General features: G+C 41.8%; 1 protein-coding gene across 1 annotated transcript in view; it reads left to right on the forward strand.

Moving 5' to 3' along the window:
* The window catches only part of CAMK1D (calcium/calmodulin dependent protein kinase ID), a 782,349-nt gene that overhangs the window by 735,096 nt on the left and 23,441 nt on the right, over nt 1-23,812 (forward strand). The window contains exon 9 of the mRNA XM_053716475.1: nt 8,960-9,047. Within this exon, the coding sequence (XP_053572450.1) occupies nt 8,960-9,047 (88 nt within the window). The remainder of the gene's footprint in view (nt 1-8,959; nt 9,048-23,812) is intronic.

The following is a 23,812-nucleotide window of genomic DNA, read 5'->3' on the forward strand; positions in this document are numbered from 1 at the left end:
AAGGGTAGTAGATTCAGGAGTAATTTGAGGAAGCACTTCTTTACAGAAAGAGTGATTGATTTATGGAATAAACTTCCTCAAGAGGTAGTAGCAACAAACACTGTGGGGGGACTTTAAAAATGCATGGGACAAGCATAGGGCTATCCTACGAACTAGATAAGTTTCTACTGTTAAGTAAGGTCGGGCAGACTTGCTGGGCCTATGGCTCTTATCTGCCGTCAATATCTATGTTTCTATGTTTCTAAAAATAAAACCCACCCAATAAACCCTTAAAAAAGAACTAACACTAACCCCCGAAGATCCACTTACAGTTTTGAAGACCGGACATCATTCCTCAACGAAGCGGCAAGAAGTCCTCAACGAAGCCGGGAGAAGTCTTCATCCAAGCCGGCAGAAGTGGCCCTCCAGACGGACAGAAGTCTTCATCCAGACGGCATCTTCTATCTTCATCCATCCGGCACGGAGCGGGTCCATCTTCAAGACATCCGGCGCGGAGCATCCTCTTTTTCCGACGTCTAACGAAGAATGAAGGTTCCTTTAAATGACGTCATCCAAGATGGCGTCCCCCTGAATTCCGATTGGCTGATAGAATTCTATCAGCCAATCGGAATTAAAGGTGAAAAATTCCTATTGGCTGATGCAATCAGCCAAAAGGATTGAGCTTCAATCCTATTGGCTGTTCCAATCAAGTAAGTATTTTAAATAGGAATTATTTAGGTAATGATAGTAATTTTTATTTAGATTTATTTTAATTATATTTAAGTAAGGGGGTGTTAGGGTTAGGGTTAGACTTAGGTTTAGGGGTTAATAAATTTAGTATAGTGGCGGCGACCTTGGGGGCGGCAGATTAGGGGTTAATAAATGTAGGTAGGTGGCAGTGATGTTAGGGACAGCAGATTAGGGGTTAATAATATTTAACTAGTGTTTACGATGCGGGAGTGCGGCGGTTTAGGGGTTAATATGTTTATTATAGTGGCGGCGATGTCGGGAGTGGCAGATTAGGGGTTAATAATTTTATTTTAGTGTTTGCGATGCGGGAGGGCCTCGGTTTAGGGGTTAATAGGTAGTTTATGGGTGTTAGTGTACTTTTTAGCACTTTAGTTATGAGTTTTATGCTACAGCTTTGTAGCGTAAAACCCATAACTACTGACTTTAGAATGTGTTACGAATCTTGCGGGATAGGCTGTACCGCTCACTTTTTGGCCTCCAAAAAAAAGCTTGTAATACCGGCGCTAGGGAAGTCTCATTGAAAAAAGACTTTACTCAAAAATTGCGTAAGTTAATTTGCGGTACGGCCAAAAAAGTGTGTGGGACAGCTGTCCCTACAAGACTCGTAATAGCAGCGGTAGTGAAAAAGCAGCGTTATAACCCATAACGCTGCTTTTTTACTCATAACGCAAAACTCGTAATCTAGCCGAAAGAAATTAGTATTTTCCTTGAGGGCCTATTTATCACATTTAAAATCTTTCTTCATGAGTCTCTGTTTATAAATACTTAGTACATAAAATAATACGTCCTTGGCAGAATCCACACAAATAAGCTTTAACTTGGCAACAAGTAGGTCATTAACATGATAAAATAAAGATGTGCTGATGACGATCGGATTATTGATAGTAACGAGCAGATTTACTTGTCATATATAAACATACAGATCACTGGTTGGAAAATCTTCTCTTATCTTTGCATAAAACTACAAAATAGTTGAAAGAAAGAAAGAAAAATATCACAATCGCCTTTGTTAGGAAAATAACAACACTAAAGTAACAAGGAAAGGACTAACTTTCCCTGTTACTTGCATTAAAGGGGCAGTAAAGTCAAAATTAAACTTAAAGGGACATTAAACGCTAAGGGTCAGATTACAAGAGGAGCGGTATTTATTGGTATTGCACTAACCCGACGCTCATTAACAGGTTACTTCTAGCACAATTAGACTCTCACGCAAAAGATAACCTCTTCCCCCACAGAAGTTAATGGTGGGGAAAAAAACTAACACCCGACTTGCGTGCTAATCCAAACTCATTTTCTCTTATGCACTAACCTGACATGAAAATATGAATATTTCATATTCCAATGTTCTGCACATAGCAGAATATATTGTATTTATTCATAAATACATATTTCTATTCAGATATATATCAGATTTCACTTGCATTTTTCTGCAAACAGTTTTTTCTATGCATTCCAATCTGGACTGATTTATAGACAGGAAGATCTTGTTCCTTTGAAATCTGCTCGATAGCTCAGGTCTGGTTAAACTGATTAATTTCAGCTTGCTTGGCTTTGCTGCAACACAAGTGGACAGCTCCACCTACTGGCTATTTTAATAAATGCACTGCTTCTCAATGCTTTTCAATAGCAGTCACATGACTGGAAAAAAAGGTTGTTATTCTGAAATGGTGTAAATTGAACCGTTGTAAAACGAGGGCCACCTGTATATATATATATATATATATATATATATATATATACACAACCCCAATTCCCCAAAAAGTTGGTGCAGTATATAAAATACTAAAAATCTAACAAAAAGAGTCATTTGAAAATTCAATTCACCCTGTACTATATTGAAAACCCATTGGCCCAGATTACGAGTTTTGCGTTAGAGGCTATGCGGTGCTAACGAGAAGTTTTGTCTCACCGCTCACTTATCTACAGCGCTGGTATTACGAGTTTTCAGAAACCCGTTGTTAAAAGGCAAGAAGTGAGCGTTGAGCAAAATTTTGCTCATTACCGCACTCCAATACCAGTGCTGCTTAAGTGAGCTGGTCGTACGTGCTCGTGCACGATTTCCCCATAGGATTCAACAGGGAGAGCCGGCTGAGAAAGTCTAACACCTGCCAAAAAGCAGCTTAAAGCTCCTTAATGCAGCCCCATTGATTCCTATGGGGAAATAAAATTTATGTCTACACCTAACACCCTAAAATGAACCCCGAGTCTAAACACCCCTAATCTTACACTTATTAACCCTAATCTGTCACCCCTGACATCGCCAACACCTACATTATAATTATTAACCCCTAATCTGCTGCTCCAGACACCGCCACCACCTACATTATATGTATTAACCCCTAATCTGCTACCCCTAATCTGCTGCCCCCAACATCGCCGACACCTACATACTATTTATTAACCCCTAATCTGCCGTCCCCAATGTCGCTGCAACCTACCTACATTTATTAACCAGTAATCTGCCGTCCCCAACATCGCCGCCACTATATTAAATTTATTAACCTCTAAACCTAAGTCTGACCCTAACCCTAACACCCCCTAACTTAAATATAATTAAAATAAATATAAATAAATATTACTATCATTAACTAAATTATTCCTATTTAAAACTAAACACTTACCTGTAAAATAAACCATAAGATAGCTACAATATAACTAATAGTTACATTGTAGCTATCTTACGCCTAGATTTAGAGTTCTGCGTTAGCCGTCAAAACGAGCGTTAGGGGGTCCTAACGCTGGTTTTGGCCGCCCGCTGGTATTTAGAGTCAGTCAGGAAAGGGTCTAACGCTCACTTTCCAGCCACGACTTTTCCATACCGCAGATCCCCCTACGCCAATTGCGTATCCTATCTTTTCAATGGGATCTTTCTAACGCCGGTATTTAGAGTCTTGGCTGAAGTGAGCGTTAGAACTCTAACGACAAGACTCCAGCCGCAGAGAAAAGCCAGGAGTTAAGAGCTTTCTGGGCTAACGCCGGTTCATAAAACTCTTAACTACTGTGCTCTAAAGTACACTAACACCCATAAACTACCTATGTACCCCTAAACCGAGGCCCCCCCCACATCGCCGCCACTCTGTTAAATTTTTTTAACCCCTAATCTGCCGACCGCACACCGCCGCAACCTACATTATCCCTATGTACCCCTAATCTGCTGCCCCTAACACCGCCGACACCTACATAATATTTATTAACCCCTAATCTGACCGGACCTCACCGCTACTCTAATAAATGTATTAACCCCTAAAGCTAAGTCTAACCCTAACACCCCCCTAAGTTAAATATAATTTTATTCTAACGAAATAAATTAACTTTTATTAAATAAATTATTCCTATTTAAATCTAAATACTTACCTGTAAAATAAACCCTAATATAGCTACAATATAAATAATAATTATATTGTAGCTATTTTAGGATTAATATTTATTTTACAGGCAACTTTGTAATTATTTTAGCTAGTTAGAATAGTTATTAAATAGTTATTAACTATTTAATAATTACCTAGCTAAAAGAAATACAAAATTACCTGTAAAATAAATCCTAACCTAAGTTACAATTAAACCTAACACTACACTATAAATAAATAAATTAAATACAAATACCTACAAATAAATACAAATAAATACACTAACTAAAGTACAAAAAATAAAAAAAGAACTAAGTTACAAAAAATAAAAAAATAATTTACAAACATTAACATATTATACCTACTCTAAGCCCCCTAATAAAATAACAAAGCCCCCCAAAATAAAAAAAATGCCCTACCCTATTCTAAAATAAAAATTGAAAAGCTCTTTTACCTTACCAGCCCTTAAAAGGGCCTTTTGCGGGGCATGCCCCAAAGAATTCTGCTCTTTTGCCTGTAAAAATAGACATACAATCCCCACCAACATTACAACCCACCACCCACATACCCCTAATCTAACCCAAACCCCCCTTAAATAAACCTAACACTAAGCCCCTGAAGATCTTCCTACCTTATCTTCACCACGCCGGGTATCACCGATCCGTCCAGAAGAGGGTCCGAAGTCTTCCTCCTATCCGGGCGATGTCTTCATCCAAGCGGGGGCTGAAGAGGTCCATCATCCGGCTGAAGTCTTCCCCCTGCAGATTCGCGGCAGCTAGCAGGGGGTGTCAATCAACCCGATCGTATTGCTGTCCGCCACCTCAGAGGTGGCGAATGAGTTCTTAAAATCCGCTTCAGGCGGAACTGAAGCGGAGTGGGTCGGAAGCAGCATCCGCTGCTTCATTAATCGACCCCCAAGGCTATTTTTACATTTCTGCAGTGTTTGTGTTTAGCTGTAGTTTTCCTCTTACTCATTTACTGTACCACATATTATATACTGTTTTTCTCGCCATTAAATGGACTTTCTAAATATACCATTATTTTTATTATATCTTATAATTTGCTATAAAATACATTTATAAAATATGATGAACAAATGGAAAAAACACACTTTTTCTAAATTTGTCCCCCAATCAATCTACAACCACCAAAAAAACAACCATGCTAAATAGTTTCTATATTTTGTCCTGAGTTTAGAAATACCCAATGTTTACATGTTCTTTGCTTTTTTTTTTTGCAAGGTATAGGGCAATAAATACAAGTAGCACTTTGCTATTTCCAAACCAGTTTTTTTCAAAATTAACGCTAGTTACATTGTAACACTGATATCTGTCAGAAATCCCTGAATATCCCTTGACATGTATATATATATTTTTTTTAGAAGACAACCCAAAGTATTGATCTAGGCCCATTTTGGTATATTTCATGCCACCATTTCACCGCCAAATGCGATCAAATAAAAAAAATCGTTCACTTTTTCACAAACTTTAGGTTTCTCACTGAAATTATTTACAAACAGCTCATGCAATTATGGTACAAATGGTTGTAAATGCTTCTCTGGGATCCCCTTTGTTCAGAAATAGCAGACATATATGACTTTGGCATTACTTTTTGGTAATTAGAAGGCCGCTAAATGCAGCTGCGCACCACACTTGTATTATGCCCAGCAGTGAAGGGGTTAATTAGGTAGCTACAGGGAGTGCAGAATTATTAGGCAAGTTGTATTTTTGAGGATTAATTTTATTATTGAACAACAACCATGTTCTCAATGAACCCAAAAAACTCATTAATATCAAAGCTGAATAGTTTTGGAAGTAGTTTTTAGTTTGTTTTTAGTTATAGCTATTTTAGGGGGATATCTGTGTGTGCAGGTGACTATTACTGTGCATAATTATTAGGCAACTTAACAAAAAACAAATATATACCCATTTCAATTATTTATTTTTACCAGTGAAACCAATATAACATCTCAACATTCACAAATATACATTTCTGACATTCAAAAACAAAACAAAAACAAATCAGTGACCAATATAGCCACCTTTCTTTGCAAGGACACTCAAAAGCCTGCCATCCATGGATTCTGTCAGTGTTTTGATCTGTTCACCATCAACATTGCGTGCAGCAGCAACCACAGCCTCCCAGACACTGTTCAGAGAGGTGTACTGTTTTCCCTCCTTGTAAATCTCACATTTGATGATGGACCACAGGTTCTCAATGGGGTTCAGATCAGGTGAACAAGGAGGCCATGTCATTAGATTTTCTTCTTTTATACCCTTTCTTGCCAGCCACGCTGTGGAGTACTTGGACGCGTGTGATGGAGCATTGTCCTGTATGAAAATCATGTTTTTCTTGAAGGATGCAGACTTCTTCCTGTACCACTGCTTGAAGAAGGTGTCTTCCAGAAACTGGCAGTAGGACTGGGAGTTGAGCTTGACTCCATCCTCAACCCGAAAAGGCCCCACAAGCTCATCTTTGATGATACCAGCCCAAACCAGTACTCCACCTCCACCTTGCTGGCGTCTGAGTCGGACTGGAGCTCTCTGCCCTTTACCAATCCAGCCACGGGCCCATCCATCTGGCCCATCAAGACTCACTCTCATTTCATCAGTCCATAAAACCTTAGAAAAATCAGTCTTGAGATATTTCTTGGCCCAGTCTTGACGTTTCAGCTTGTGTGTCTTGTTCAGTGGTGGTCGTCTTTCAGCCTTTCTTACCTTGGCCATGTCTCTGAGTATTGCACACCTTGTGCTTTTGGGCACTCCAGTGATGTTGCAGCTCTGAAATATGGACAAACTGGTGGCAAGTGGCATCTTGGCAGCTGCACGCTTGACTTTTCTCAGTTCATGGGCAGTTATTTTGCGTCTTGGTTTTTCCACACGCTTCTTGCGACCCTGTTGACTATTTTGAATGAAACGCTTGATTGTTTGATGATCACGCTTCAGAAGCTTTGCAATTTTAAGAGTGCTGCATCCCTCTGCAAGATATCTCACTATTTTTGACTTTTCTGAGCCTGTCAAGTCCTTCTTTTGACCCATTTTGCCAAAGGAAAGGAAGTTGCCTAATAATTATGCACACCTGATATAGGGTGTTGATGTCATTAGACCACACCCCTTCTCATTACAGAGATGCACATCACCTAATATGCTTAATTGGTAGCAGGCTTTCGAGCCTATACAGCTTGGAGTAAGACAACATGCATAAAGAGGATGATGTGGTCAAAATACTCATTTGCCTAATAATTCTGCACACAGTGTAGTAGGGTTAATTTTTAGCTTTAGTGTAGTAGATAATCCAAAGTATTGATCTAGGCCCATTTTGGTATATTTCATGCCACCATTTCACCGCCAAATGCGATCAAATAAAAAAAATCTTTTTCACAAACTGTAGGTTTCTCACTAAAAATAATTTAGAAACAGCTTGTGCAATTATGGCACAAATGGTTGTAAATGCTTCTCTGGGATCCCCTTTATTCAGAAATAGCATATATATATGGCTTCATGCATTGCTTTTTGGTAATTAGAAGGCTGCTAAATGCCATTGCGCACCAAACAAACTTGTATTATACCCAGCAGTGAAGGAGTTAATTAGGTAGCTTGTAGGGTTAATTTTAGCTTTAGTGTAGAGATCAGCCTCCCACCTGAGATATCCCACCCCCTGATCCCTCCGTTACCCCTCTCAACAGCTCTCTTCCCTCACCCAGCTCACAATTGTCACCGCCATCTTAAGTAAGATTTTTTTTATATATATATTTGTCTGAAGTGTAGCTTCCACCCGTAACCCCCCAACCTCCCTGACACTCCCCCCCCCCCCCAACAGCTCTCTAAGCCTCCCCCTTCGACCTATTGGCCACCATCTTAGGTACTGGCAACTGTCTGCCAGAACCCAGTTTACTAAAAAAAAAAAAAAAAAAACATTTTCTGTAGTGTAGTTGCCCCCCCTCAATACCCTACCCCCCTCCCAGATCCCTTTCCCAATACTTATAAATCCCTCTCCCTCCTTCCCTTTCACTACAGATGTCCCATAGTGTAGCGGAGAGTGGCCTTCTCTGCATTGGTGTGCTTAAAAAGGGTATTGCACGATGCCTCAATATTGAGGCATCGCTGCAATACCCTGAAAACGTCTGGAGGCGATCAGGATCGTTTCCAGCGCTTAAAACCCCATAGGACGTGCCAGACAGACAGCTTTTTTTTATAACTTTTTCATTTGTTTTATTACTTGTTTTATTGCTCTTGACAAAAGCATTTGCCGAAACTGGTGGAGCTTTTTGAGCATTTTGTATGCAAAAAGATATTTTAACTTTGAAAGTTTTATAGTAAAGCTGGATTTTTACTTCAATACTGTTCCAGTTGATTTCTGAAAAAAGACATCCGATTTAACTCATCCTCTGTGGGTCTACCATACTTATTGAATCGTTTGATTTGGTCATATTGCACATTGGGATCCTCTCTCCCTGAGGTATTTCAAGGGAGACTGGAGACTGCCATATTACAAGTAGAGCTCCACTGTGTAAACCCAGCGCATGCTAATGTGCGCTGGTATTACAAGTTTTCAGCAATGCGAACGCGACCCCACGTACCCATTGCTGGGAAGCATTGTGCTCACGAGAACACACTTCCATAGGCTTCCATGGGAGCCTCGTTCTGATGCTGTAATACACAGCATCAGAACTCGCGCAGTTCAGGGGCTAAATAGCGCAGCGATGGGCAGCATTGATAGATTTGCCCATTTGTGGGTGTGAGGTAATTTAGTGCTCCACTTGTAATCTAGCCCTTAATCGTTTGATTTGAGGAGGTAGATATGGCGCCGCCATTCTATAACAAAATAAAATAAAGTGCATAAGTAACTCATTCTGTACTAATACATACAATTATATTTTTCAGGATTGCCGGAGACACTGCTCTGTGTAAAAACATTCATGAATCAGTCAGTGCGCAGATTCGTAAAAATTTTGCAAAAAGCAAATGGAGGGTGAGTAACACTTGTTTCCTTTCCTTTATTAAAATATACTTCATTATAGAAATGTATTTATACATTTGCTACCATTGTGGGTATGCAACAGCAGGTGTACATTAGCAAAGCTTTAGCTATTTAAAAGACAGGAACTTATTCATAAAAAAACCATGCAAGCATTTTGATGGTATTATTAATTAATTATTAATAACTAGTCCTAAAGCCCGTTCACACGGGCCATTTTTTGCAATACAGCGGTCCCACCCCTTGCTCTCTCTCTCTCCCCTTTTTCGCTCTCTCCCCCTCTCTTTTGCGCTCTCTCTCTCTCTCTCTCTCTCCACCTCTCGTTTGCTCTCTCTTTCCCCCCTCTCTTTTGCTCTTTCTCTCCCCCCTCTCTTTTGCTCTCTCTTTCTCCACCTCTCTTTTGCTCTCTCTCCCCCTCTCTTTTGCGCTCTCTCTCGCTCCACCTCTCTTTTGTTCTCTCTAACCCCCTCTCTTTTGCTCCCTTTCTCCACCACTCTTTTGCTCTGTCTCTCCTTTTTTTTGCTCTCTCTCTCCATCCTCTCTTTTGCTCTCTCTCTCCCCCCCTCTCTTTTGCTCTCTCTCCCCCTCTCTTTTGCGCTCTCTCTCGCTCCACCTCTCTTTTGCTCTCTCTAACCCCCTCTCTTTTGCTCCCTTTCTCCACCACTCTTTTGCTCTGTCTCTCTCTCCTTTTTTTTGCTCTCTCTCTCCCCCCCTCTCTTTTGCTCTCTCTCCCCCCTCTCTTTTGCTCTCTTCCCCCCTCTCTATTGCTCTCTCTCCCCCTTCTCTCTTTTTCTCTCTCTCCCCCTCTCTATTGCTCTCTCTCCCCCCTCTCTCTTTTCTCCTGTTAAGTGTAGTCAGTCCACGGGTCATCCATTACTTATGGGATTATATCTCCTCCCTAACAGGAAGTGCAAGAGGATCACCCAAGCAGAGCTGCTATATTGCTCCTCCCCTCTACGTCATACCCAGTCATTCTCTTGCACCTAACTAATAGATAGGACGTGTGAGAGGACTGTGGTGTGTTAAACTTAGTTTTTATTTCTTCAATCAAACGTTTGTTATTTTTTTTTTTTTTTTTTTTTTTTTTTTTCACATTTCCTTTATTGTGCTTCAAAAAAGAAAAAAGTCATATAACATAACAAGAATGGATTAATACAATCATGACTGTACATTGAAAAGCAGTCTTGGGATACAAAGCTCAAGTACATAGCCGAAGTTGTTACCAATGTATACCCTTCAAGGTTATTCCCATTATGACTCAAGCGGACGGCTCGAGTATAGAGTCCAAGAAAATTGTCCTTGCTCAAATGGTAGTCCATACAGTGTATCTAATTTTGCTCAATTCAAGTTATTTTATCCCCCTCGTTGAACTTGTCTCTGTGGGAGTTTATATATACAATTTAGGAAACTAAAACAAGAAAAACAAACACAAAAGAAAGAACCACAAACAAACCAACAGTGTAATAGGAATGATAAGTACTCTGCCAAAGGGTTGTCATCAGCTAAGCATACTACATCACAGTAGGAGATTATCTTTGATTTGCCCAATTAGCATACGTATATTGTTCCCATAAAAGTAACATGTCATGGTAGAAATCTAGACGTCCCAGTTTAAAGTAATGAAGTCTCTCCAGTATCATAGTGTTTTTCACCAGAACCAACCAATCAGTAAGTGTGGGTGTCTGCATTTTCTTCCAGAACCTAGGTACCAGCCTTTTTGCTGCATTCACTAATATTTGGAACAAGCTCTTCCTAATTTTACATGAAATGTGTGGGTCAGCATTAAACAGGATACCCTCAGAAGAGGGAGTCAGGGCTATCCCTACAACTTTGCTAATTTGTTCATATATTTGGGTCCAGTATGGGCGTATTACGTTACAGTCCCACCAGATATGGTACATTGTACCTTCTTGATCACAGCCTCTCCAGCATCTATTACTGGCGTTGCGGAACATATGCTTCAATTTGCTGGGGGTTAAATACCATCTAGTGAGAATCTTGATATTTGTTTCAAGTACTGTTGCTGAATGTGCCGATCTCGCTGTTGCCTGGAACCATTTGGCCCATTGTTTTTGTGAGAATTCACTCCCCATCTCCTTTTCCCATCTAAGTGTATAATTAGGCTTAGTAGAATATTGCGCTTGAAGCATATCTCTATACATCACAGATATTACTTTTTTAGGGGGCTGTTGTGACGTGCATAGGTGTTCAAATGTCGTGAGTGGTCTAAGCATGTCTTGTTTGTGTTTATGTGTATAAATGTAATGACGAACCTGATGATAGACAAACCAGGAGCTAAAATGTGCAAGACCTTGTGTCAACAAAGTGTTTCTCGGCGCTATCTGTCCCTGATCTGTCACCGAAAAAACCGGGATCTGATCAATCAATTTTATTGGTGTCTGTGAGTTTTGCTTCGTCCCCAAGGAGCAGGGCGAGAGCTCTTTATTCTGGTCTAAAATTGTTAGTGGTGAATAAGGGGATGATATGCGCTTATATTTGTTGCGGATTTTTAGCCAATCTGACCACGTTTCCTTAATAATTGGGTAAGCCGCAGAAATGTCCATAGGGGTTTTTTGGGGTGCCCAACAGAGTCCCCCCATCTGGGTAGTTTTCAACAATTGTGATTCTAAGTGGACATTTCTTTTATAGAAATCATTTCCCTGTCTGCACCACTCTACTACCCTATTTAGGGTGATCGCCAACTTATAGAGAGGCAAATTTGGAACTCCCATGCCCCCGTCATCTCTATGTCTATATAGCGTACTCTTGGCTATTCTTGGAGGTTTTCTATGCCATATATAGGCATCTATAATAGCTTGCATTTTACTAATATCTGATGTGACACCAGGAACTGGTAATGCCTGCATAACATATAGGGCTTTCGGTAACAGGGTCATTTTGGTGGCCGCAATTCTCCCCAGCCAAGAAATGTTTTTTCTCGGAAGCCAGGAGGATACTAGACTCTCAAATTCATCCAGCAAGCGACCATAATTACGTTTTCGCAAAATTTCTTTATTACAGGATAAAAATATTCCCAGATATTTTAGTGCTTGGCTCTGAATTTTATATGGGTATAGTCCCCGAATCACCCCCACCTCCGCATCGGGAATATTTATCGGGTAAAGTTCTGATTTATTAGCATTTATCGAGAAGTTAGACACTGTCCCATAGGATTGTAGTTCTTGTTGGATGTAGGGAAGGGATTGTAAAGGCTCTGCTATGGTCATGAGAATGTCATCGGCAAATAATGCCAGTTTGTATATTTGATCCTGTATGGTAATACCTTTTATTTTAGGGTTGTTACGTAACTGAATAGCCAATGGCTCTAGTGACAGTATAAAAAGTAAGGGGGAGAGGGGGCATCCTTGTCTCGTACCGTTTCGAATTTCGAAAGGATCCGACAGGTCCCCATTGACCCTGATTTGGGCGGTTGGATTAGTGTATAGTGCAAGAATTTTTTTGATAATTTTTGTAGGGAATCCGAATCTTTGAAGAGTGGCTTGTAAAAAAGTCCAATCTAACCTGTCGAACGCTTTTTCAGCATCGGTGGAGAGATATATTGAGGGGGTGTCTGTTTTTTTAATATATTCCATCAAATTTAGTACTTTACATATATTATCCTTAGCTTCCCTTTGTGGGACAAAGCCAACTTGATCATGGTGTATTAACTTAGGTAAAATTGCATTTATTCTGTTTGCTATAATTTTGGCGTATATTTTGAGATCTGCATTTAATAAGGAAATTGGTCGAAAGTTTGCTGGGGTTACAGGGTCCTTGCCAGGTTTAGGAAGTACTGAGATATGGGCTTGCATCATGGTATCTGGGAATACTACAGAGTCTGATATTTGATTAAACATAGTTAGCAAGTATGGTGTAAGTTGAGCCCTGAATATTTTATAATACCGGTTGCCAAAGCCATCCGGTCCCGGAGCTTTCTCTGGCTTCATCTCCTTTATAGCTTCAAGAATCTCCCTACTGGAGATTGGGGCCTCCAGCATGGATACTTCAGTATCAGTGAGCTTGGGTAAGGGAATGTTTTCTAAATATTTCTCACATTTTAGCTTGTGCGGGGTATGGGGTCTATTAGGAAATAAATTATAAAGCCTATGGTAATATGCTTTGAAGGATTCCTTGATAGATTTAGTGTCTTCTATTGTGGTATTATGTACTGTCATAAGAGAGTGAATATATGAGCCTACATGTTGCCTTTTTAGGGCCCTAGCAAGGAGTTTCCCCGTTCTATTACCTTCGCCATAGAATTTTTGTTTAATATATAGTTGATGTCTTTGTGACTCCAGTTGTAAATGGGTATTTAGGTTCTCCCTTTTTTCTTGAAGAGCTTTGGCTAAGCCATTATCATCGGGATTGAGTTTTAACAATAGATCTGCTTCAGAGACCTCTTGTGCTAATTTGAGGTATTCCGTAATAGATTCTTTACGTTTGTGGGCCTTGATTTTAATAAATTCACCACGGATGTAAGCCTTATGGGCCTCCCAAATCGTTGTGGGACTGACGTCTGGGGTATTATTGAGTGAAAAGTAAGTGTCCAATTGTTCAGCGAGTGACTCCACTACTTTTGGGTCGGCCAACAGCGAGTTGTCTAGCCTCCATGTAAAAGGTTTGAGGGGAATAGCAGGCCATGCCATCGAACATTCAACTGATGAATGGTCCGACCACACCGTGTGCTTGATATTGACACCTTTGACTAGTGATAGTGCAATGTGATCTACCAGTATATAATCGAGCCTAGAATAACTTTTTTGTGGGTTTGAAAAAAAGGTGTAATCTCGAGTTTGTGGGTGTGTGTACCTCCATGTATCATGAAGCATTAGCTCCTTGATATCTTTCCATATGGAATGGAGCATTTTTGGACTGTGTCGAGCGCTGGGGTTAGAGCTATCAAATGCAGGTACTAAGGGGATATTAAGGTCTCCTGCAACAATCAAAGGGCCTTTAGCTAGGCCAGCGATTTTGTTGGAAAAGCGGGAGAAGAACTGGTCTTGTCTTGTGTTAGGTGCATATAAGTTTATAATGGTTACCGGTTTGCCATACATCAGGCCCATGATGCCTAAATATCTACCCTCCTTATCCTTGTCTATATGCTGAAGTTTAAATGGGATAGATTTATGTATTAATATACTAACACCATTAGTCTTTTTATGGGAGTTCGTGCTATGAAAGTGTTGGGGGTAGTGTGAGGAAAAATACTTAGGGAGACTACCAGTTTTAAAGTGCGTTTCTTGCAATAATAGTATTTCGCCCCCTCTTTTGCGGAGGTCCCGGATGGCCATCGACCTCTTATTAGGACAGTTAAGACCATTTACATTTTGGGTTATGAGCCGTATAGTTTGTGCATTAAGGTTTGGCATCCCGTACAATAAATACTAACAAAGCTTTTATCTTATGACTCCTAGCATTATCTGCAGATTCAGATTGAAAATGTACCCAGTGGCAGAGTGTAGAGATATAAATTAAACAAAATACATTCAAAACAATCTTTGCACAACTGGTGCAACTAAAAAGAACAAAAAACAGCATTCTTTAAAGGGGGAACACCAACCCCTAAAGGGCATCTTAATTGTACCTCAGATTATATGCATATAGTATATCCTATGTTGCATCAGAAAAACCTGGAATTAACCTGGGATTGAACTTTACATAGTAAACTAGGGGAACTAAATTTAATGTAACTAACAACTTTAAACAGTAGGTAGCTTGAGCACAGTGGTAAGCAATGCAATACAGATCTATAGCATACAGTGAGGCGAGTTATATTTATCAATTAAATACTTTACCACATCCAACCCTTTACTCAGACTTACAGTTGTCAACAGCCGATAGGGTTCTCCTCTCCCGACCCCGGACACTAGGCCCCACCCGCCCAGACCCCCCCATCACAGAGTACCAGGGTAGGTCCGGACAGGCGGGCGCCCGGGCCCGGGGATGTAGTGCTAACAAGCACACTCAGTAATAAACAAGTATAAAACATTCACCATCTTGTAATAGTTCACCTTCCCAAGGACTTTGAATGTCCAGCACCTTGGAGATCTTTATTAGGTGTTGTAGCTGGTTTTTTCCTCCATTCTGATCTTTGAGGGAGTGGTGGTGCTTGATGTGCTTCCGCTGATTCTGGCTGATGAGTCTCATCTTGTGTTTCTGGAAGGATGATGCCTAGATCTTTACAAATTCGTGTTATGTCTTCCTTCGTGCTACATACCAATCTTCTACCCTTCCATGGTACTTGCAAATTAAATGGGTGACCCCATCTGTAAGGAATGTTGAGCTGCCGCAGCTTTGCCGTGAGGTGTTTGAATTCCCGTCTTTTCTGTAGGGTTCTTGGAGTCAAATCTTCATATAATTGTATAGGTTCTGCTCTAAACCTGAGTGGATATTTCTGACGGGCTTTCTTCATGATTTCTTCTTTGATCTGGTAGCTTGTGATTTTCACAATGACGTCTCTTGGAGGTTGGTCTCCTAATGGTTTTGCACGCAATGCTCTGTGGAATCTATCCAAAGCTATTGTGGCTTCAGGTTCAACCCCAATTATAGATGTAAAAAGACCTTGTAGATAATCTTCTAAGTCTGCTGAGGTAACAGATTCTGGGATTCCCCTGATTCTAATGTTGCCGCGGCGGCTTCGATTTTCCAGATCATCTATTTTGTTTTCCATTTGTGAAATTATATCATCTTGAGAAGAAACTTTAGACCGGAGAAATGTTATATTAGAGTAGGTGAGGTCTGCACTATCTTCCAGCTTCTCCACCCTCTGACCCATGTCTGAAAGATCTTTTTTAATCTCAGAGATCTCCTCTCTAATACATTGTTTTACTTGACAAATTAATGTAGAAAAGTCTTTTTTAGAGGGCAGTGAGTCCAATAAGGCCCTGGGTACTTGAACAGCTGAATCGGGGCAATCCCCCTCTGAGTCTGATGGTGTGGAAGAGCCATCATTTCTGGCTTCTAGTGGGTTTATCTTCAGGGCTGTAGTTTCTAATTGCTTAAAAAAGTTGTTTACAGAGGGAGTAGCTGCATCCTGCTTTTTAGTTGCTTTTTCTGACTTGCTGCCTTTTCTAGGAGACATGTTGAATATTATAGCGCATAGAAATCCACTATGCAGGTGTAACAAAATGCTCAGTGCAGTGTATAGCTATACAGAAAGTTTAATCTCCAACACCAAATAAATTTTAATACTGCTCGAGAAAGCTGCTCTCCCTTCCCAGTTTATTAACTGTATCTCATAGCAGATTTGTGTGTATTGTCGGTAAATCTTCCATGGAAATTAGAATAGCAGTGATATATACATAAAAAGCTGGTGATGGCGGGTGCATCGACTGCAATATACTGGCAGGGTGTTAGGCATCAGACTTTTTTGCGGTGTCCCTGCATCCAGCTTCGATGCTCTTAAGGTGCCTCAATGCTAAATTAAGTATCATAAGCTCTATAGGAGAATCAAAGATGGCGGACGCCACACTTATCCATTTAGGTGACTGCTTATTTCAAATTAGCCCCAACAGCTCATGGATGTATAACATCTCCTTATCTCACCTTCCGCTCATCTGAGCACTCCCCCGCTTGATGGTGGCACCTGTGTCTCCTCGTACGGCCGATTGACCAGCGGTACATTCCGGTGTTTAGTTGCGGCCCACACGCATGGCTCATATCCGTGTGTTAAGCTGGCGTTGCTGCAAAAACTGCACCGCTTCTCCGTTTTCTTTCCGATTTAGTCCCCAGTCGGATATGTGAGTCCGGGACTTATATAACTACGTTTCCAGACATTTGGGGTTATCTGCACACATATTTAGGCTGCTTTTTGCCCTGCAGGGAGACCAGAGCTCACATACGTGCAGCCATCTCCTCTGAGCGCTGGCTCCGCCCAAACGTTTGTTATTTTAAACGGCACCGGAGTGTGTTGTTTCCTCTCAGGCAGCATTAGAAGAAGAATCTACCTGAGTTTTTGTCTATGATCTTAGCGGTCGTAACTAAGATCCACTTGCTGTTCTCGGCCATTCTGAGGAGTGAGGTAACTTCAGAACAGGGGATAGCATGCAGGGCCCACCTGCAAGGAGGTATGTGCAGTAAATTATTTTCTAAGGAATGGAATTGACTGAGAAAATACTGCTAATACCGATGTAATGTAAGTGCAGCCTTAAATGCAGTAGTAGCGACTGGTATCAGGCTGATATGTATGTATGTATACTCTGAGGTATTTCTGGGGAATGGAATTTCACTAAGAAAATACTGTCTATATTAAAGTAATACTTGAGCCTGCACTGCAGTGAAAGCGACTAGCAGCAGGCTTATTAATAACACTTCATAATTTTCATTTTTAAAACGTTTACTGGCATGTTAATCGTTTTTTCTGAGGTACTTGGTGATAAAACTTTATGGGCATGATTTTTACCACATGGCTGTCGTTTGTTTATGAATAAAAACAGTTTACTGAGCTTCCCCACTGTAGTAATATGAGTGGGAGGGGCCTATTTTAGCACTTTATTGCGCAGTTAAAAATTTAGTCACAGTCTTCCTATTTCTTCCCTCCATGATCCAGGACGTCTCTACAGAGCCCAGGGGTCTCCAAAACTAGTTTTGAGGGAGGTAATCAGTCACAGCAGATCTGTGACAGTGTGTTGACTGTGATAAAAAAACGTTTATTATTTCAACTGTTATCCGTTTTGGGTATTAAGGGGTTATTCATCCTTTTGCTTGTGGGTGCAATTCTCTGCTAACTTTATACATTTTCTGTTAAAATTTGGTTGTTTTAACATATTTGGTTCATCGTTAATTCAACTGTGTCACATTTTTATGTTTTCTTAAAGGCGCAGTAGCGTTTTTTATATAGCTTGTAAATTTATTTAAAAGTTTTTTTCCAAGCTTGCTAGTGTTATTGCTAGTCTGTTTAAACATGTCTGACACAGATGAAGCTGTTTGTTCAATATGTTTAAAGGCCAATGTGGAGCCCAATAGAAATTTGTGCACTCAATGTATAGATGTTACTTTGAATAAAAGTCAAACTTTATATGTGAAAGATATATTACCAGACAACGAGGGGGAAGTTATGCCGACTAACTCTCCTCACGTGTCAGTACCTTCGCCTCCCGCTCAGGAGGTGCGTGATATTGTGGCGCCAAGTACATCAGGGCGGCCCATACAAATCACTTTGCAAGACATGGCTAATGTTATGACTGAAGTACTATCTAAATTGCCAGAATTTAGAGGTAAACGAGATCACTCTGGAATAAGAACAGAGTGCGCTGATAATAATAGAGCCATGTCTGATACTGCGTCACAATTTGCAGAACATGAGGACGGAGAGCTTCATTCTGTGGGTGACGGATCTGATCCAAGTAAACTGGATTCAGACATTTCAAATTTTAAATTTAAGCTTGAGAACCTCCGTGTAATACTAGGGGAGGTTTTAGCGGCTCTGAATGATTGTAACACGGTTGCAATTCCAGAGAAAGTATGTAGGCTGGATAAATATTTTGCGGTACCGGCGTGTACTGACGTTTTTCCTATACCTAAAAGGCTTACAGAAATTGTTAACAAGGAGTGGGATAGACCCGGTGTGCCTTTTTCACCCCCTCCTATATTTAGAAAAATGTTTCCAATAGATGCCACCACACGGGACTTATGGCAGACGGTCCCTAAGGTGGAGTGAGCAGTTTCTACTCTGGCTAAGCGCACCACTATCCCGGTGGAGGATAGCTGTGCTTTTTCAGATCCAATGGATAAAAAATTAGAGGGTTACCTTAAGAAAATGTTTGTTCACAAGGTTTTATATTACAACCCCTTGCATGCATTGCGCCTGTCACTGCTGCGGCGGCATTCTGGTTTGAGTCTCTGGAAGAGACCCTTAGCACAGCTCCATTGGATGAGATTATGAACAAGCTTAAAGCCCTTAAGCTAGCTAATTCATTTATTTCTGATGCCGTAGTACACTTAACCAAACTTACGGCTAAGAACTCCGGATTCGCCATTCAAGCGCGTAGAGCGCTGTGGCTTAAATCCTGGTCAGCTGATGTGACTTCTAAATCTAAATTGCTTAATATAATAGAAATTATCGCTGACATTACTGGAGGTAAGGGCCATGCCCTGCCTCAAGACAGGGCCAAACCAAGGGCTAAACAGTCTAATTTTCGTGCCTTTCGTAACTTCAAGGCAGGAGCAGCATCAACTTCCTCCGCTCCAAGACAGGAAGGAACTGTTGCTCGCTACAGACAGGGCTGGAAACCTAACCAGTCCTGGAACAAGGGCAAGCAGGCCAGAAAACCTGCTGCTGCCCCTAAGACAGCATGAAGTGAGGGCCCCCGATCCGGAAACGGATCTAGTGGGGGGCAGACTTTCTCTCTTCGCCCAGGCTTGGGCAAGAGATGTCCAGGATCCCTGGGCGTTGGAGATCATATCTCAGGGATATCTTCTGGACTTCAAAGCTTCTCCTCCACAAGGGAGATTTCATCTTTCAAGGTTATCAGCAAACCAGATAAAGAAAGAGGCGTTTCTACGCTGTGTACAAGACCTCTTACTAATGGGAGTGATCCACCCAGTTCCGCGGTCGGAACACAGGCAAGGATTCTATTCAAATCTGTTTGTGGTTCCCAAAAAAGAGGGAACCTTCAGACCAATCTTGGACTTAAAGATCCTAAACAAATTCCTAAGAGTTCCATCGTTCAAAATGGAAACTATTCGAACCATCTTACCCATGATCCAAGAGGGTCAGTACATGACCACAGTGGATTTAAAGGATGCCTACCTTCACATACCGATTCACAAGGATCATTACCGGTATCTAAGATTTGCCTTCCTAAACAGGCATTACCAGTTTGTAGCTCTTCCCTTCGGGTTAGCTACGGCTCCAAGAATCTTTACAAAGGTTCTGGGCTCTCTTCTGGCGGTACTAAGACCGCGAGGCATAGCGGTAGCTCCGTACCTAGACGACATTCTGATACAAGCGTCAAGTTTCCAAACTGCCAAGTCTCATACAGAGTTAGTTCTGGCATTTCTAAGGTCGCATGGGTGGAAGGTGAACGTAGAAAAGAGTTCTCTATTGCCACTCACAAGAGTTCCCTTCTTAGGGACTCTTATAGATTCTGTAGAAATGAAAATTTACCTGACGGAGGACAGGTTATCAAAACTTCTAAATGCTTGCCTTGTCCTTCATTCCATTCAACACCCGTCAGTGGCTCAGTGCATGGAGGTGATCGGCTTAATGGTAGCGGCAATGGACATAGTACCTTTTGCGCGCCTGCATCTCAGACCGCTGCAATTGTGCATGCTAAGTCAGTGGAATGGGGATTACTCAGATTTGTCCCCTCTGCTAAATCTGGATCAAGAGACCAGAGATTCTCTTCTATGGTGGCTTTCTCGGCCACATCTGTCCAAGGGGATGCCCTTCCGCAGGCCAGATTGGACGATTGTAACAACAGACGCCAGCCTTCTAGGTTGGGGCGCAGTCTGGAATTCCCTGAAGGCTCAGGGATCATGGACTCAGGAGGAGAGACTCCTTCCAATAAACATTCTGGAATTAAGAGCAATTTTCAATGCTCTTCTGGCTTGGCCTCAGTTAGCAACTCTGAGGTTCATCAGGTTTCAGTCGGACAACATCACGACTGTGGCTTACATCAACCATCAAGGAGGAACAAGGAGTTCCCTAGCGATGATGGAAGTCTCAAAGATAATTCGCTGGGCAGAGTCTCACTCTTGCCACCTGTCAGCGATCCACATCCCAGGCGTGGAGAACTGGGAGGCGGATTTTCTAAGTCGCCAGACCTTTCATCCGGGGGGGAGTGGGAACTTCATCTGGAGGTGTTTGCCCAACTGCTTCATCATTGGGGCAAACCAGATCTGGATCTCATGGCGTCTCGCCAGAACGCCAAGCTTCCTTGTCACGGATCCAGGTCCAGGGACCCAGGAGCGGTACTGATAGATGCTCTGACAGCACCTTGGGTCTTCAACATGGCTTATGTTTTTCCACCCTTCCCGATGCTTCCTCGATTGATTGCCAGGATCAAACAGGAGAGAGCATCGATGATTCTAATAGCGCCTGCGTGGACCTGGTATGCAGATCTAGTGGACATGTCGTCCTATCCACCGTGGTCTCTGCCTCTGAGACAGGAGCTCCTGATTCAGGGTCCTTTCAAACATCCAAATCTAATTTCTCTGAGGCTGACTGCATGGAGATTGAACGCTTGATTCTATCAAAGCGGGGATTCTCGGAGTCAGTGATTGATACCTTAATACAGGCTAGGAAACCTGTTACCAGGAAAATTTACCATAAAATATGGCGTAAATACTTATATTGGTGCGAATCCAAGAGTTACTCATGGAGTAAGGTTAGGATTCCTAGGATATTGTCTTTTCTACAAGAAGGTTTAGAAAAGGGTTTATCTGCTAGTTCGTTAAAGGGACAGATTTCAGCTCTGTCTATCCTTTTACACAAACGTCTGGCAGAAGTTCCAGACGTTCAGGCTTTTTGTCAGGCTTTGGCTAGGATTAAGCCTGTGTTTAAGACTGTTGCTTCGCCGTGGAGCTTAAACTTAGTTCTTAACGTTCTGCAAGGTGTTCCGTTTGAACCCCTTCATTCCATTGATATCAAGCTGTTATCTTGGAAAGTTCTGTTTTTAATGGCTATTTCCTCGGCTCGAAGAGTCTCTGAGTTATCGGCCTTACATTGTGATTCTCCTTATCTGATTTTTCATTCAGACAAGGTAGTTCTGGGTTCTTACCTAAGGTAGTCACTAACAAGAATATCAATCAAGAGATTGTTGTTCCATCATTGTGCCCTAACCCTTCTTCAAAGAAGGAACGACTTCTGCACAATCTGGACGTCGTCCGTGCCCTGAAATTTTATTTGCAGACAACTAAAGATTTTCGTCAAACTTCTTCCCTGTTTGTCGTTTATTCTGGACAGAGGAGAGGTCAAAAAGCTTCGGCTACCTCTCTCTCTTTTTGGCTTCGTAGCATAATACGTTTAGCCTATGAGACTGCTGGACAGCAGCCTCCTGAAAGGATTACGGCTCATTCTACTAGAGCTGTGGCTTCCACTTGGGCCTTTAAGAATGAGGCCTCTGTTGAACAGATTTGCAAGGCTGCAACTTGGTCTTCACTTCACACTTTTTCAAAATTTTACAAATTTGACACTTTTGCTTCTTCGGAGGCTGATTTTGGGAGAAAGGTTCTACAGGCAGTGGTTCCTTCCGTGTAAAGATCCTGCCTGTCCCTCCCGTCATCCGTGTACTTTTAGCTTTGGTATTGGTATCCCATAAGTAATGGATGACCCGTGGACTGACTACACTTAACAGGAGAAAATATAATTTATGCTTACCTGATAAATTCATTTCTCCTGTAGTGTAGTCAGTCCACGGCCCGCCCTGTTTTTTTACGGCAGGTCTAAATTTTAAATTAAACTCCAGTCACCACTGCACCCTATAGTTTTCTCCTTTCTCGTTTGGTTTCGGTCGAATGACTGGGTATGACGTAGAGGGGAGGAGCTATATAGCAGCTCTGCTTGGGTGATCCTCTTGCACTTCCTGTTAGGGAGGAGATATAATCCCATAAGTAATGGATGACCCGTGGACTGACTACACTACAGGAGAAAGGAATTTATCAGGTAAGCATAAATTATATTTTTCTCTCTCTCCCCCTCTCTATTGCTCTCTCTCCCCCTTCTCTCTCTTTTTCTCTCTCTCCCCCCTCTCTATTTTGCTCTCTCCCCCCCCCCCCCCCCCCCCCCCGCCCCCCCCCCCCGCCCCCCCCCCCCCCCCCCCCCCCCCCCCCCCCCCCCCCCCCCCCCCCCCCCCCCCCCCCCCCCCCCCCCCCCCCCCCCCCCCCCCCCCCCCCCCCCCCCCCCCCCCCCCCCCCCCCCCCCCCCCGCCCCCCCCCCCCCCCCCCCCCCCCCCCCCCCCCCCCCCCCCCCCCCCCCCCCCCCCCCCTCTCTTTTGCACTTTCCCCTCTCTTCTGCTCTATTAATAAACAAAACTCTGCTTTTCTATAAAATATATACAAATATTAGAGAAATGTGTGGGGGTTATTTTGCATACTGAAGTAAATATCCCTTTAACAATATGGAAACTACTGTAAGATTTAAAGGCATATGTAATATTTTGTGCAAAATGCGGTTCCTACTGTTCTTATCATACTTAAGGTTTTAAACACATAGGTCAAGTAAGCTCCAGTGCAGCTATGCACTACTGTGAGCTAGCTGAACACATCTGGTAAGTCAATGAGAGGCATATCATATGTGTGTAGCCTCCAATAAAGAGCTAGTTCTCAGTAGTGCATTGCTTCTTCTGAGCCTATCTAGGTATATTTTTCAACAAAAGATAACAAGAAAACAAAGCAAATTAAATAGAAGTAAATTTAAAATTATTTTTAAATCGCATGCTATATGTGGATCATGAAAGTTTAATACTGAATTCCATGTCCCTTTAAATAATATTCTATAATAGTCACAAGAATGAGCTGTGAGCTATAATCTGCTAGCATTCTGCAGTATCTAGTGGGGGGTTTTGAGTATCCTGCAGCAAACAGTACATTATCCATGAACCCAAAGTGTTAAAAAAACATTGACTCAGCATAAATATGAATTTGATTTGCTCTTAACCTTTTCAAGTGAAAAATACATTTTTGCCTCCCCTTAGTTCTGCAATCACTTTTTGGGAGTGGATACAAGATTAAACAATATTTTATTTATGTCATAAAAATTGCTGGCAGCACATTTATTTATGCAAGGTCATTGTTCCCAGTTTCAGTGTCATGGCAAA

This window comes from Bombina bombina, chromosome 6 (assembly GCF_027579735.1).
Source record: "Bombina bombina isolate aBomBom1 chromosome 6, aBomBom1.pri, whole genome shotgun sequence".
NCBI classification, from domain to species: Eukaryota; Metazoa; Chordata; class Amphibia; order Anura; family Bombinatoridae; genus Bombina; species Bombina bombina.